Here is a 16,352-nt window from a genome sequence, read left to right on the forward strand (position 1 = left end):
TGAAAAGAGAAGAGTGATTTCTTCCCTGGTTTTGAAAGGCCTGATTTTCCCCTTTAATTCCAGCAGAGGAACATGGGCAACCCCAGATCTGGGCACCTCTGTGCACCGGAGTTAAAGCCAGACCCTGCCTTGAAGTTAACTTCAAACCAGGCATCAAGTGTTTTCCTCTTGTGTTTGCCAGTGCCTTGTCCCACCTGGTTTGCCCCAGCTGCCTTCTGAGGACCCTCGTTTGTCACGCCACCTCCTTCCTCCACCTTGCAAGGGATGTGCAGTCCTCACCGCATACGGTGCAGGTGCCTGCACGCTTGCAGCAAGGACCTTCACAGAAGCAGACATTCAACTTTGATCACAGGAGTTAAATTTGTTGGGATGGCTCACATCAATGCTGATGACTATGGTTTTGTAGGACAAAGATCTAGATCATAACAGCTATACACATCTAAGAGAACATTTGCATTTCTGGATGTTTATTTTGAAATAATTTCTGAAATTCATTTTAATGCTGGTAAGATGGTATTTATTGCTAAATGATAAGCCTGAGTATTTGCCGAAGGTTAAATTCTCGCCCAGTATAAATTTGTGTTGCTTTGTTTAAAGCAGTATGTCTGTGTCTATTATGAACACCTGACAGATCTGGTTTGGAAACTTGGGTGGAGGAGAAACAATTAGTGTGTTATTAAAAAAAAGAAGAAAGGAAAAAAGTAAGAAGGAGCAAAAGAGGACTGTGCAAGGCTGTGCATGAAGTCTGTACAAAGCACCTCTGCAGCATTTGTGTTCATTGGACATGGAACTGAGAGCTGCAGCAGATTACTGAGAGCTCACATGTATCTCTGGAAATCCTTTTGCTCCTGGAAATCACAAGATCCTCTAAGAAAAGGACATCAAGATATATTAGTGAAGTATATAGAGATGTAATGGGTCTTGATTAATGATGTAGTCAATTATATTGAAGTGTGGCATTATTCATGTTTCCTTTAATGTGATTTGCCAAAAATATTCCTATAGGGCACTGATATTTCACAGTATAATTTTTAGGATTAGGAGATGAAGTTCCCAGGTTATTTGCTGTTAATGAAAACACCACGCAGTATATACGGCTTGAAAATCCATTGTTAATTAACAGCATTCAATTCTTAATTGTCTTTTTACCAGTTCAGTTGAAATCATTGACACAAAATACATTGTTAAACTGCTTAATCAATCATTGTAGAAAAATAGAGGTGTTTGATAGGGACATTCTAGTACAAAGTTTACGTGAAGCTTCCCCAATGAAAGCTCTGGAGGCTTCTATTATTTTTAAAGCTTATGTTACAAAAATGAGATTTCATAAACTTTACAGTCCATACTACATTAATACCAAAGACGATAAAATACAGGGGGAGAGAGAGAAAGAGATGAACACACACACCTTAAGCTTTAAGTGCCCTATTCACAAAAATATAGCTTACACATGCGCATGCCCCAGTGGCGGAAAGTCTATTTTTTTGTGCTAAAGGACACAAAAAAGGTTTAATTAGGGCCCTGAGCTGCTGTTCTAATTAACACAAACTTTTGTTAAACTGCAGCAATGAATTCTAGAGTGGCCCAGTAAATTACAAGAGCAAAAAGCAGGTTTATCCTCAGAGGAATGCTTTGCTTTCAGCTCATGCACCTTTCGCTAGGACTGACACGTGCGGGCGGCTCGTTGCTACCGATGCCATGCTGCCCCTGGCTCCTCTGCTGTAAGGCTTCTGTCCTCCAGCGGAGCTGTGGAGCCACCCTTCCTTGAAAATGCTCAGTACCCTTCATGGGTAACCTGATGGGTGGGTTGTGAGGGATGAACTGGAGCACTGGGCAGCTGCTGATGCTGGGGCAGAAGAATGAGCTTTGAAAGATCTGCAGCCAAATGAGCGCTATCTTACAGAAGTTAAGTGTTAAGTAACCTTTACCAAGTTGGCAGAATTGGCTATCCTAGGTGAAGGGAACAAAAATCCATATTCTGCACCATTCCTTACATCATGCTGCTTTGTGAAAGCCTTTTAGGGAAAATGTTTAGAGCTGAAACAAAAAACATCTTTCTGTTCAGCCTGATCTACCAGTCCCTGGTGTGCAGCCCTTTCCCCACCCTACTCTGCCTGCCTCAGCAGGAATCACAGCTGGGCGACCTGCAGAAACCCCCACTGATTAGCCACACTGTGAAAATTATCAAGGGGCAACTGTTTCAGCCAAAAAAATGGAAAATAGGTGTGAATTCAATGTGAAAGCTATATCACAGTGCAAATTTTCCACCTGCCCACTAAGTATCTCCTGAGGTTATTTTTTTTTCTCTTCTATTTTAATGTAAATGTTTCTGTACAAAATAGTTTCAGATTCTCTTCAGTGTATTCTTTCTTTCCAGAGCAGGCAGGTATCAAAAAACAAAATTAAGGCTGCAGCTTCTTCTCCTTCGCTGACAGAAATGCAGTTCTTGATGGGCCTGAGCGACAGCCCAGCAAAAGCAATGCTTTTTTCAACAGGTAGTATTTTATGCATGTTGGGCTTGACTGAGCAGTCCTTAGCCCCGCACAGTGCCACACCGTCTGAGCAGCCCCTTACAGAGCATGTCCATGGAACTGTGACACATCAACTCCCCCTGCTCACGTGAATGTTGCCATGTAAGGTACGCAAATTATCACTGCCTCGTTTATTTTAAAGTTGTCAGGTCAGAATGTACAGGATTTACACTGATTTACAACAGCCGAGGAGCTAACCTATGGTGAAGAAAATCATGAGGGAACCACTCTCCTGAGCACGGGTGGCAGGAACCATGTGTTTATCTGAGGAACCCTGCTGAAGGATGTACCCAGGGATGTTGCACCACCCGTGACTCTGCAGGACTGGCCGAGCACTGGTGCTGTCAACAATTGAATTTCATTTATTATGGGTTCAGATGAAATCCAGCTGTTTCTTTCCCAGCTGAGTAGCTAAAATCTGCTTGCTAAGGTGCGACAACAGGTTTCCAATGGCTTGTGCTGTTTGTATACAAACTACTACGCTGAAATCCCATGGTTTGGCTGGGGAGAAGGGAGAAGTTTCCCTAGATATTGCACATAAAGGATAATACCTCCACATGAAACATGCTCGCTATATTAAGAGTATAAAGGAAATTCTGGTTTGCCACAGCCTAAATTTTAGGTTGAACTGCCAAAAAAATAACCGGGAATGGTTTGCCTTATTTGTAAACATTTTCACAGTATATCAGTAATTATGTTACAATTTATCTACCCTGCCCTCTCCCAGACTTATGGCTTTTTAGAGTCATTGAAACGATCTGTTTGGCAAACAGTGAGGTACTCTAAATAGCTGCCAGTCTGGTACACTGAAGAAAATGTCATGCACTAGAAGAGCCATAGATATAAGGGGGAAAATAATCAGTATTACACTCCAAATATTTGAAGAGAAATGCCTACTTGATGGGTAGTTAGTTTTTGCATCCCGATATTTCTAGAACTCTGTTTCTAAACCTACATTAATTACACATCTGTGTACATTATTTAGAAGTTCTTTACTACAGTACTTTTGTACATGCGGTATTTATTACTAAATGTAAAGAGAAAATAATTACATAAGGCATATGTACAGTATCGTGTTGGATTGCAGATCCCTCTGCTCACCTTCATCTTAAAGCTGCAAGGCCCATTTCATAGAGGCTTGTCACCCAGTTCGTGAAACTGTCCTGAAACACATAAAAACTGGAGCCAAGGCCCATTACTTCGATGAACATTAATTAGTCTTTCCTTCTAAATCCTTTATGTATATACCCATTGCTTTTGTTTGTTTGTTGGTTTGTTTTGTTGTTGTTGTTGTGTTTGGGATTTTTTAATGTGCATAAACCTGGAGGTCTGAACTTGGAGAGGTGCCGAGAAGGCCAGCAGTCATTACCAGGGTGGGGATAGAGATTCCACCATTGATAATGGGTATTGCAGCTTTAACCCATGCCTTTGCTTAGTCTGTGAATCTCTTGAGTTTAAATTGGGCAGGTAGATATTTTGCATCTTGAGTATTTATTTTCCCAGAATTAAGAATAACACAGAAGGAAAAAAAAAAAAAAAGGTGTGCTGGAGAAAGAAAAGGGGAGCAAAGAGAGAGAAGATAAAGGAGGTGGTCTGGCCCTTATGCCCCTAGTGGTTCTACACTTTGGACTCATTCTCCAAGTTGGCCACATCACCGTTTCTTTCATTTTGGTCTTCTTGATTCTTTTCTTCCTCTTCAGTTTCCAGCTCAGCATGCTGGTCCAGCTTGCTGGAAACCGACCATGTTAGGGGCAGTTCTGCTCGGCTGGCCATTTCTGCCAGCTCTTTGGCACTGTAAACTGGTGTGTTGGTCTCATACGTTTCATGAAAACTGTTGTAGTCAACTTCATAAAATCCATCCTCCAGAGTGAGGACAGGGGTGAAACGGTAACCCCACAGGATCTCACTCGTAATGTATGAACTTCGAGCTTGGCAGGTCATTCCTGTAACAGAGAAGGAAGAATTGCTGTAGTAAGGACCCACTGCTTTCCCAAATCCTTAATTATTTTTTCATATAGGAAGACAAATATATGTAAAAAGGCACATGCCAGAAAAAAATTAGGTTTGACATCATATGAGGTTGGGCTTAGAAAGCAATTTTACGGTGTGTAACCTCTTTGACATCCTTTCCTTCTGTGCATATACATAACAACAAGTAGTGGGTCTGTGAGCAAAGATTAAGATTTCTTAAATGCTTCCTGTATTGCATCAACAAGTAACTCACCTGCTGGCAAGTCTCAGATGGCTTATTGAGAGTCTATGGGACTAGCACCACGCCATCCTTTGGTTCCCTGGTGTGTAACGAACCTATGCTACCACATTCAGCACTTGCCCAGGTTAAGTAACGTACACAAAACTTTTTCTCTGCTGGAGTTGACCCCTGAGCCTGTGATCCATGGGTTGACTTGGCTCCCCTAAAGGCTGGAGCCACCTTTCAGTTACGCTGCTTTGAGGTTAGGGCTGGTGGCCAACACACGAACGTCAGCAAAACTCCTGAAGGACAGGAGTGTGCAGTGTTGAATTCAGATAGCTGGGACTAACTTCTTTGTTACCTTCCCTTCATGGGTCTGCTGAACTTCACTCTGGGAGTTGCTATAGGGCAAAGAGATCTGTAAGATACTATATTTTGTTAAAAGGCATGGAGACAGGCAGTTGTTCCGAGCTCAAAGTAGTCCGGAGTATCCTCTGGGTGAAGAAACATTTGGCTATGGCAGGGACCTGTGACTTGGAGCGCCTGCCCCATCTCAGACAGACAGCCCAGGGAAGTACTGCAATAAAATATTAATGCTCAGAAGTGGAAGAGGGAACCCAGATGATGAGGAAAAATGTCAGGAGAAGTGAATTTAAGAGACAAAACCATATTGCTAAAAATGGAAATACATGGAGAGGATGTGATAATTTTCCTTTAATTATTTGCACATTATTAGCTATATATTACTAGGCAAACTTCAGCTGAACAGTATACGTTGAATACTTAGTAAACACAGTAACATACCCCCCTGGACAAACCTGCCACACATCAGTTATTTAGAAGGTAATCATAAGCAATTAAAAAGAATATTTAATTTTGGGCGCACAAATGGCTGTCTGTAGAAATGCACATTGTTTCTCTGCACTGCTGGCATCGTATTAGGTCACATGGAGAGTCTCAGGAAGAGCAAACATTGGTAGCTTTATTTTTTTCAGGGCTGTGCAAACTGCTCCAGGTAATTCTGCCCTCATTCTCTCGAGCCTCCTCTCCGAGCTCAGGTGGCTTGCTTCTGATGGGTGAAAACTGCTGTTTCTTGCTACTCTGTATTTTTCACTTATAACATTAGGTTTAGAAAGACATTTACCAGCTGTTACCACACTGTGGTACTTCAGCCCTTCTGCAGTGTTTCCCTCCACTTACTGCAGCGCCTCAGACCCTGCAAAGCGGTGACTGTCAGGGAAAGCTTTAGCATGAAAACTGCTGCACCATACCTACCTGCTACAGCCAGGCAGAAATGCGACCGTCCTGCTGTGCTTACTGATCTTAATTTCCCTTTCCTTATGCCTAACAGAAATACTCAAGCCTTCAGTTTTTTCGGTGCTGCAGGACAAGACATATTTGCATTTCAATTCTCAAATAACGCACAAATGGAAATATAAAGATCTTACCATTTTTCTGTTCACTTCACAGTTGGGAGGGGTGGAAGGACACGAGACCATATGACAAAATCATCTCTTGTGAGATTTCCTGTGTGATTTTTAGTCTAAAGGAGATCTTCTTTCCCACAAAATGACAGAGGGAGAAGAACCCGGCAGCTCACAGAACACTATACGTGTGAGAAACGTACCAGTTGTGCAGCAGCTTCCCCAAAGGGTCATTTGTGGTTTTTTCCAGCGCTCCTCTGGGCAGACCCAGGAGTGTGGGTGCAGTATTTGATAGGATCTCTCTGCCCTGGGAGGGGGGCATCAGCAGGCTGGGGGCAGAGAGGGGTGGCAGCAACCAGTGTTGGTCACGATGTCTCTCCTGCCATCTCGGGCACCTCTCTGGGCTGGTCTCGTACCAGCTCCTTTGCTGCTCCTCGGTGGTGTGCCAAGACCAGTGACCCCTGGAAAGGTTTCCCCAAAGGAGTGTGCTGTTCCTTAGACTCATGTGTTTCTAATCCCTTTCCCTGCTACTGAAATTCAACTTAGACGTGAATGGGAAGTTTCAAGTTTTCATTATAAGGGCAATGGAATTAAAAAAATAATATTGAAGACTCTTTGAAACACTATTACCTTCCTGTGCTCAGACTAAGTACTCAGTGATCCTGCTGCTTTGATTAGGAAAAATTTGCTTAACTTGTGGGAAAGAGGGGGGCAATTTTGTGCAGAAGTCAAGAGAGTTAATTGGATTACATTAGAGCTAGGGCTCATTAAAAACAAACACTCATCTGAAATTTTGACCTGTCAGTTTTTAATTTAGTCTCCCATTGAGCAACGCTTTAATACCTGTTTCTTTTCCGCAGTAGTCAAAATACTTCCAGAGCTAGAACGGAAGAGTTAGGATTTTTCAAACAAATAAGTTGAAATCAAGAAAAAGACTTTACCTAGTGAGGGACGTGTGTATGAGAGAGACCTTATTAAGTTCTCTAAAGGTTGAGAAAGCTAATACAGAAAAAAATTGTAAGTGGATTAGAGGGTTTCCAGATTAAAATGTGCAACAGTTGTGGAGACCCTTGCAGTGATTGCCAGTGCACCTGCATTTCTTCATGGTGTGGCTTTACCAGCCTCTACCTGTGCTGGTTCAGGGGTCCTTCAACTCTGCAGTCACCAGAGCTTCTGGACTGGTTTTTTTGCATTTAAGCCCTTATCATATATTATCATCTAATTTACATGTGTTGCATTATACTCCATGGTTTTAATTGTTCTTTAAAAGGTATTGTGACTTTTATCATTTGCTGCAAGTTCTGAGCATGCTCTGGGTTGACAGGGGAGGCTGTGTCTTGAGTAAGGACATTTTAGATTTTAGGTTTCCAAGTATTGTGTCATTTATTCAGTAATTATGTGGTTTATGTGTAGCCATAGATCTGTTGCACAATGGCTTTAAAAATGATGGTGGTTTGACATTTTGACTAGTGTCTCATTTTAATTGGACCTCTTCAGGGTAGATGAGAGCTGGGGAGCCTTTGGAGCTACTTAGCTCAGCATTAGTTGGACTTTTTCAAAATAAGCTGGGAAATTAAGAGACCCAAATAATTCATTCTACATTAATTAAAACTATAACTGGAAGGAACGGTCTATTTGAGACCATTTGAAAACCTTGAGGCTGGGCTCTCAGGCCCTGCTGTGATGGGCATTGAGTGAAGCTGGGGCAGCGGGTGGTGACAGAGGAGCATTCCTGCTGGGCTGGGCAGCCACTTGCCCCTGCACGTCCCAGTATGGAGGCTCCGCAGCTCCCTGCACCATCTGTCCCTGCCGCCCAGCACGGGGGAATGGCAGTGGCAGGATTAGGTTGCAGTGCAGTGGGCTTGCGCTTGCACCTGTTCACCTCGCTGCACACTGTATTTTAAACGTGCCATAAGCTGATGAAACCTCTGATGGTTGCCCTTAACTGCTGTCTCACTCCTTTAAACTCAAAGCATTTTTAATGAGCAGTAATGAGCCTTTGTATATGTTGCAGCTTTCTGTTAGGTCTTAATGGCAGCGTTTCAGTCTGTTTGTTTTATGTTTGCACAGGCTGGGGAATCACAACCGAGTGTTGTGCAAATACGTGATTGCTGGGCAAGTTACCTAAGTAGTAAAATTAATTGCCACCTTACTTCATTGTGGGTTTTTTTTATTATGTTTGATGTTCTGTTAGAGCTTTGTGGGCTGTAACCAGCATCATAAGAGTTGCCACTTCTCTGTGAAAGACACACATCATGTTCCTATATATATACTGTTCCTATAGCTCCTGGGTCAGACCTATTCAAGGTGAGTTGCAAGCTGAATTTTGGTCCTTATTATATCAGAGGAGACAAACTAAATTATGGGGATTGGGTGAAGGAGACTTTTTTTTTTTAGGTAACCAAGCTAATGCAGCAACATTTTTATTGTTTTGCTTTCAAATAGGGACAAAAAAAGTCCTGCTGACAGTGCTGGGATTAGTTCTGTGTATCTGAAATCAGCAATTAGTTATGACTAGTTATGACAACCAGTGTAATTAAAACTTTAATTTATCCTCTAAATGTTTATTATTCCAGTTCAACAGGTGAGGAGCTGTACAGAGACTTGAGCAATGCTGGAGAGTGACGAGTGGCTTGTGAGCAGGAGCCGGCCTGCTAAGCCACTTTCTGTCTGCATTGGATTTGACACACAGCTGGGCTCTCGCCACAAGGTACCTGTGCTGGGGTGGGAATGCTGTAGAGGGCTTGGTCACATCTGTGACATTGTGTCCTGTTTGCTTCAACAAGAACTGGGGACCATGCTCTGGCTCCTGGTAACACGTGGGCTGCTCCTCTCCAGAGCACAGGCTGCAGTGGCTCCGTCTGCCTGACTGGCAGCATGGACACTGTTTCAGCGTACCCCATCAGCAATTTTCCTTGCAGCTAGAATGAAAGGTTTTATCAAGCTTAATCTTTGCACCACGCAGTCTAAGAAAATGACAGAATAATTCCCCTAAGCTGCTGCTGATATGCGGGTAAGGTTACAACCAACTTTGACTGATTAGAATTAATAACAAAGTTGACGCCACCTCCAGATTCGTTACTCTTGAAAAGTTGCCCTGTGCAGTTATTTTGAGGCTACAGTTTGTTCATGCTGTCTACTGCTATTTGGCTTATGCTTTCACCGTCTTGCAGTGCTACGAGGGTTTGGTGTGGTGACCCAGAGTGACTTGATGCATTTCCCCCCAGTGCACTTAATTTAAGATTTCATGGTAGCTTACACAATAATATGTTGTGTCATGCACTCTTACCATATATTATTTCACTTTGTGATGGGAGCCATCAAAAATAAAATGCTATAAAAAAGTCAGAGGGAAAAGGGGACTTCAGGATCAGGGAATCAAATATGTTTGGACCAAAATACAGTAATATGCAGCTCTAGGTCAGCCTACTGCAGATTACACATAGCAACAGCCTCATTCAGCTTTTGTTTTACTTGAGCTGGTCTTTGTTACAACAGGACGTTTTATTTTGAAATTCCACTCCTGTGATAAAAAAAGGACTCTAAATGAAATGAAGGGAGCAAGAATTATGGCCCATTACTGACTGCATCTCTTTGGCTGACAGCCACAATGTCAGGCCGATTTTGAGGTTCAGCAGTTTCCTGCTGGCACTTAGCAGAGCAAGGCAGACGTTTGGCTGCACAAAATCGAATGGGATACCCCATAAGAGCAACCCATTTCCAGTCACTGCATGGGAAGTTTGCTTCACAGTTCAGCCTGGAGTAAGACCTCAGCAGCAGAGGACTCAAGTGTGCACAGAAATCAGTGGTGTCCCCATTTCTGGGGTGAGAGGAGTTTCGCTCGTGTACAGGAGGCACAGAATTTGGTTGGTGGTCTCCAGCTGAGAGCTGAGACTTCCGTTTGCTCATGCGATGCTCCTATTATATTGCTTTTACCCTGTCTTTATTCATAGCATCCTTTGCTGAGGTTTTGATCTCCTTCATCAGAAGGTTCATTTGTATTGTGAGAACGTTTTAAAAACAAGCCCAGACATGTAGAAAATTCTCTGCCCCTTGAGATGAATTCCTACAGCCTCTGTGTCAGTGCTCATGATGAAACTATTTTGCTGTAGGAATTATGAAGAAGAGGGAGGTGCTGACCCGTAGCATTAGAGCTGACTTGTACCTTGCCTAGGGCAATGGTGAGAAGATGGGAGAATTTTACTTAAACAATGTGATAATAGCACTAATATTGAGGTAATTAGCTGAATGTGCACCTAATGTCTGAAACTCCAGTGTAGTGCTTAAAAAAGCTTACAGTGACTTTCTTGTTTTGTGGCTGAGCTTTGCTCCTCTGCTCCTTAGTGCTACAAGGCAGAGAGATGGTCTCTGCCCGGATGACCTTTTGGTCTCAAATATATTTGGTGCAAGATTTATCAGTCTGTTATTTTTAGATGTTAAAGAGAATGAGAAAGCTATGTCTGCTATTAAAAACAAGCAAAAGGCTAGGAGTCAAGAACTCCTGATTTATGCTTTGGTTCTCCTGTGGACATTGTGTGGGCTTTGGCAAATTACCTAGCTTTGCTGGGTCTGTTTTATTGGTGTGCCACAAGGGACATGCTGAGATTTAAAGGCAGTAGATGTACTTGCAGTATATTTTCCTCCTCATCTAGACTTTCACTGTCAGTTTTGTACTAAACAATTCTCCCTGATGTGAAAACGATTGCCTCAAAAAAGGACAGAGATTTAGAACAAATTTTCATAGTTCCACCAAGTTATTATCAGAAATATTCCACATTAGCTACTTGGTTCTCTTTAATCAAGCTAAAAAAAAAAAAAAAAAAAAAAGGAATGAAAAAAAGGAAAAAAAGTCATGTTGTACCCTGAATTCACTGCTTTTTGTGAAGCCCAAAGCATCAGTTGTTATTGTTGGAAAATGCTGTAAATACCGTGCTCTGGTAAAAGAGTTTCCCCCTCCTTTTTGAATTTAGGTACACTTGAGAAGTAATCAGTGTTGGTTTTTCAGTTTTATTTAATAACCCCATAAATATATATATATATATATACATAAATATAAATATATATATATATAACCTCTTATTCAGAGCTGGAAAAGGGGAATTCCCAGGGTTTCTGATAATTTGATTAAGAACACACCTGGAAATTGGATGCTTATCTCATCCTGACCAGTGTTTAAAGCTCTCGGAAGAAGTAAAAACTGGACAGGTGCCTGTGAGCATTTTAGTCTATCTTTGCTTCAGCATGCCTAGGAATCTGTGCATGACATCCTCATCTTGTGGGTTATGAATGTTGTGCGTGTCTTCTCCATGTCCCAGCTACATCGCAGCGTGGCCACTGCTGGCGCTGGTGCAGGAACTGGGGAGAGGAGTGTGTATGTGAGTGGGAGAGGAAGGGAGTGGGGACAGATATTTTTTTCTTATAAGGATAAAAGAAATAAGCTTTCATTGGAGTTTTTTTTGTTTGTTTTCTTTTTCCTTTTTTGATGTTAAATCAGGTACTTTTTTCTGTTAGCAATTCAAGTAATTTGGTATTTCTATTTTCATATTTCTTATTTAATCAGGCAAAGAAGCTGATCACTATATTTGAAATTTTATAGCCTTGATCTACTGCCATCTGTGACTTCTGATCAGAGGTCTTTGTGGCATCTTCTGTCTTCATCACACAGGTGATGACGGCACCAGGGACAAACTCGACATCAGAAAATGCGAGTTGCCATGGAGTGAGCCGGAGCACCTGGCCTGCCCAACACCAGGAGTAATAAAATCACATCCCCCATGGGAGAACACATATATTATTGGGTCATGTCTGCACAAGAGGAGAACATGCATAGGAAATTGAGCTGATGAGAAGCCATAATTTCAAGTCAGTGGGACTTTCTGACACTCCAAAATCTTTTTCGTTCTAAACAAGATAACAAATGTGAGGAAATGGAATTATGTTGAGTTAAATTCTAAACAAAGCCTAACCTGGATTAGTCATTCTATTTTCATTCTGACTTCTTCACATGTGATATATTGCATAATGCAGCATCTAAATTAGAAGAAGATGGCCATGCTTTAGTCTTTTTCAAAATATTTTAAAATGTACATTTTTCTGCTCAGTAGGAAATTCCAGTGCCAGTGAAATTATATTTTCCAATGGAAAAATGCTGGATTATAAATGTTTGATTTACTTAGTTATCCTATCAGGAATTAAATATACTTCATTGAGTGTCTTGTGTCTAATTTCTTGCTTTCTGACTACATGTAGCTTAGTCTGAGAAATGGTAAATGATAAGGTAGAAAAGCTTGTCTGATTCAATCTCAGATGTGCTGCTCCTTTTAGCTAACAGTACCATATACAGTCTCAATAAACAGCTTCTCAAAGAGATGGTACAAATACTATTCAGCCAATATTTAACCTTCATTTAGCCTTATATTCAGGCCAAGCCCAGCAAATCAAGCTGCCTGATGTGTATGAATTTTAATCATTTTTTTCAGCTGTGCTTTTTCAAATGGATGATGATTACATTTTTCTGTCAACTAAATCTGTGAAATTTAATGTATCAAATAATGCAGCGTCTGACCAGAGAGAGAAGCTTGTTCCTCTGAGAATTTGCACTTGGAGTCCTTGGAAATGGGAAACTCAATTCAGTGGAGCCGGAACATGAAGTACCAGGATTTTGTACCCTACTCTTTCTTTCACAAAATCACAGAATGATCAGAGTTGGAAGGAATCTGTGGAGATCATCAGGTCCAACCCCCTGCTAAAGCAGGTTCACCTACAGCAGGCTGCATGAGTTCCCTTTGCATGAGTTCCTGTTGGCTCCCTATTGCTTTTCCACATTCATAAGCAACAGCTTTAATTCTTATACCAGAGACCCTCAGGAAATACATAGTTCACACAAATATTCCCGTTTAGTTACCTCAGCACTTCAAAGCACTTTGGGCTCAGCCTGTTTTATAGTCTCTCTCCAGCCACTAGATTCACTGCCATGGAGGAAGAACGTCTCATAAAAGCACCAGGAGAGGAGAGGACGGGGGACATCCAGCTGCACACTGGTGTGCAGCGATGCTGTGCCACAGCTGGCTTCCTGCAGCATGATCTCAGGTTGGGAGAAGCTAAAGGGAGTCCATTTTCCTCCAGGGGCTCTGGGTGCCCTGCCCTTTCCCTCACCTTTTATGAAGGGGTGGAGAGCCACAGGAAAATCTAGTTTTGGATAAAATAAGGGTGAAGAAGGAAATGCCTGAACTGCTGCATTGCTCATCTTGGGGAAGAAAGCAGTTGAACAGTTCTTCTTCTTCTCTGTTCTGCATAAACCCAAAGGCTAAATGAGGTCAGCACCTCAGAAGCAGGTTCTTCTCTCTCCACTCCTTGCTGGGGAGGCAGAAGATGGGAATGGGACAGATATGAAAGCAGAAAATATAGAACAGAAAATGCATCCTCTAACACTTCTAAGCTTCACAGTTTGATAAAACCCTATCCCTAAACAGTTTGATAAAACCCTAAAAACTCCAGCTTTGATTTGCAGTTTGGATGGGTACTACTTGCACCTCTCCAAAACTTTCAGACTAACGTTGCAAGGTGCACGGTCTCCGATGCACCTGCGGTAAGGTCCCCGGGGAAATGCCCGTGGACAGCATTAGTGGAGCTGGATGCTCGGCAGGTTGCCTGCTGAACTGCTGAAAATATGAACCTTAAATGCATTTGGCATTGGAAAGGGGTAGAAACATTGTTTATATGAGAGCTCTTCCAAGATGGCATCCTTTAACATGTATACACAGAGAGCCAATCTCTTGTGGAAAAACATAGCTGACTGCTGTATTGGCTTTATGCTACATAATGCACAGCATATGTGACCCTCTTGAGGAGCATGTGTTTAGCACACAGTGGTAACCGGGACTGAGAGTAGAACAATGCGTGTTTGGGCATTGCTGAAATTCCACATGAGCATTAATACTAAGGGACAGCTGGGAGAAAAACCCCTTTAGTTGGAAAGATGCTTGCTGTGAAAGAAGAATTTTCTGTAACAGCTTGTACCTGCTGCACACTTGTGCTGTCATGACTGTGAGATAAACATTTAATTAAAATAGATGTGTGATCTCTTTCACCTCTTGCTGTGCAGATTTCTTAAACATGTAATTTGAGTCTGCGTGTTTGGATGTGTTTTGTTTCTTTTCAAAAATGCTACTTTACAAAGAGAACAGAACATCCAAGGTTTGCTCTATCCTGAACTTTACTGACTTAGAGCTTTTTATAAAAATCTCACATTTTACTGTGGAAATATTTCTGAACCCAGGATTAAAGACAAAACAGTGTGAACACATAGCTTGGCATGCTGTAAAATTCAGGAAATAAGGAAGATCACTAGCTTTTTGACAACAAAATCTGTGAATCACCCACAAAGTATTCTGGTGGTTGTTTGTAGGTTTGTGGCTAATGGCATTGCTGAAGCCTGGTTTAAATGTTGTGAAATCAGAGGAGGAGATGAAAGAGAGTTCAGGATAAAGCACTTATTTCTGCCAGGCAGATGTTTGTGAGAAGTAATGTTTGGAAATGCAGCACAAATAAAGTGAAATTGTGTGCTATCCAAAATCACCTGGATTTTTGGTAAGCAACAGAATGTTTCAGTGGGGTTGCCTGGGCAGTTTCATAATGGTGCATCCTTTTAGGTGGGCTGGAAAACAAGCCTAACGTGGGTAGGTGGTACTTACTTTTAGAAGAGACATCTTGAAGAATTTTTTTTTCTAAAGATATCTTAGTTTCAGAGATTATATTTTTGATTTATATTTCATCCAAAAGAGTACCAAGAGGACTGGTGTATGGGTGCTCTCTGGTTTTCAGAAGAAAGCTCTAAATCCTGATGGCATTGCTGAAACTATCACAGCTATCATTTGAGAAGGCTAGCTAGTACCACATGGCAGCCTAAAAAAGCAGCTGGGCATGGAGATGTGTGAGAGCTGGATCTGTCCCGCTCTGTAGCAGGGGCTAATAACAGCAGAGCTGCCTTCTGGCTCTTTAACCAAGCAAACAAGCAATGAGCCCTTTCTCTGTGCATTTTGGACAAAGCTGAGCTTGACCGCGTTGCCCTTTGGTGACGGCGTTTGGACCTGTGCTTAATTCAGCTGGCACCTCCTCCTCTCTTCTTCCTGGTGACTTAAGCATGGACCTGCCTCTAGCCCCGTTCCTCTTCCTATGACCTGTTGGCAGTAGAGCTCTTGGCAGATGGAGAAATTCTGCTCAGATACTTTGAAGTATGTCCCTGGTTGGACAAAAGTTGAAGCTGGAGGGGTTCAGTGCTGTCTGAAGGACCCCCACACTGTACATGGCTTAGCGCTAACTTAGCTGCTCTGGGAGGAGGAGGATATCTGGGCTAGTTTTGTTAGTATTTCAAAAGATGTGTTTAGATAGCAGACCTTATATCCTTTCATTTTCTTAATAGGAGATAGTTTAAGCAACCAAACATTTTTTCATGCTATTATTTAGTGTGATTGGTCAAGTTTTTTTATAAAAATCTTTTTAAGGGAAACTGTTAAACACACTAAGCTTAAAAAGTCATCTGTTGTAAAATAATCTTTAATTAGCATTTAAATGAGGTTTATTGATTTGGCTGTTGTTACCTTTATCGTAACAAAAGAATCAGCCAATCCCAGACTTCACACAGCTTTGATTTTTTATGAACTTTTGCAAGCCTTCTAGCGATTATGCAAAGAAAATCATCTACACTGTTAAAATCCTCCCACTGAATAGCAAGCAGGTTTTGATTTTTCTTCTTTTTTTTCTCTTTTTTTTTTTTCCCCAGTTCATAGGATGAGACTTATTAAGTTGATGCTTTCAGGTTAATAATATTGGCTGTCAACTTAAGCAGCATATTTTTGAAATGCAGGACTGAGCAAAAACTAGCTGCCTCAGGGAATGAGATGCACAATCTTTCACTTCTGAAACACTATTTAATATTCAAGTTATGTCAAAATTTGTATCCATATTTTAGCTGCTTGGCATCCTGTCTGATAATAGGTGCTATTAATATACCTGCTTGTAGATCAATAACCGTTTTAGAAAAAATAGTACTTCACTTGGTTTTAATTGACTTTGGTTTTATTTGAGGTGGTAAGGAAGAAGCTGATTCTGATCTTTAATTACTGCCTAGGCATTTAGCAATGAGTTCAATAAAGGAGAACAGCAGCAGTAGAGTTGGGATTTTAGGAAAGCTTCAGTACTGCTCTC

The 16,352-nt window shown here is 41.6% G+C and overlaps 1 protein-coding gene across 2 annotated transcripts in view; it reads right to left on the reverse strand.

The window, feature by feature from the left end:
• Positions 1-1,098: 1,098 nt before the first annotated feature.
• KCNJ6 (potassium inwardly rectifying channel subfamily J member 6) overlaps positions 1,099-16,352 on the reverse strand; it is a 162,098-nt gene continuing 146,844 nt past the window's right edge. For both annotated transcript variants that reach the window (XM_056329865.1, XM_056329864.1), the window contains one exon: positions 1,099-4,474. In XM_056329865.1, coding sequence (XP_056185840.1) covers positions 4,149-4,474 — 326 coding nt within the window. In that variant the 3' untranslated portion in view covers positions 1,099-4,148. The remainder of the gene's footprint in view (positions 4,475-16,352) is intronic.

Source organism: Falco biarmicus, chromosome 2, assembly GCF_023638135.1.
Source record: "Falco biarmicus isolate bFalBia1 chromosome 2, bFalBia1.pri, whole genome shotgun sequence".
In the NCBI taxonomy this organism is placed as follows: domain Eukaryota; kingdom Metazoa; phylum Chordata; class Aves; order Falconiformes; family Falconidae; genus Falco; species Falco biarmicus.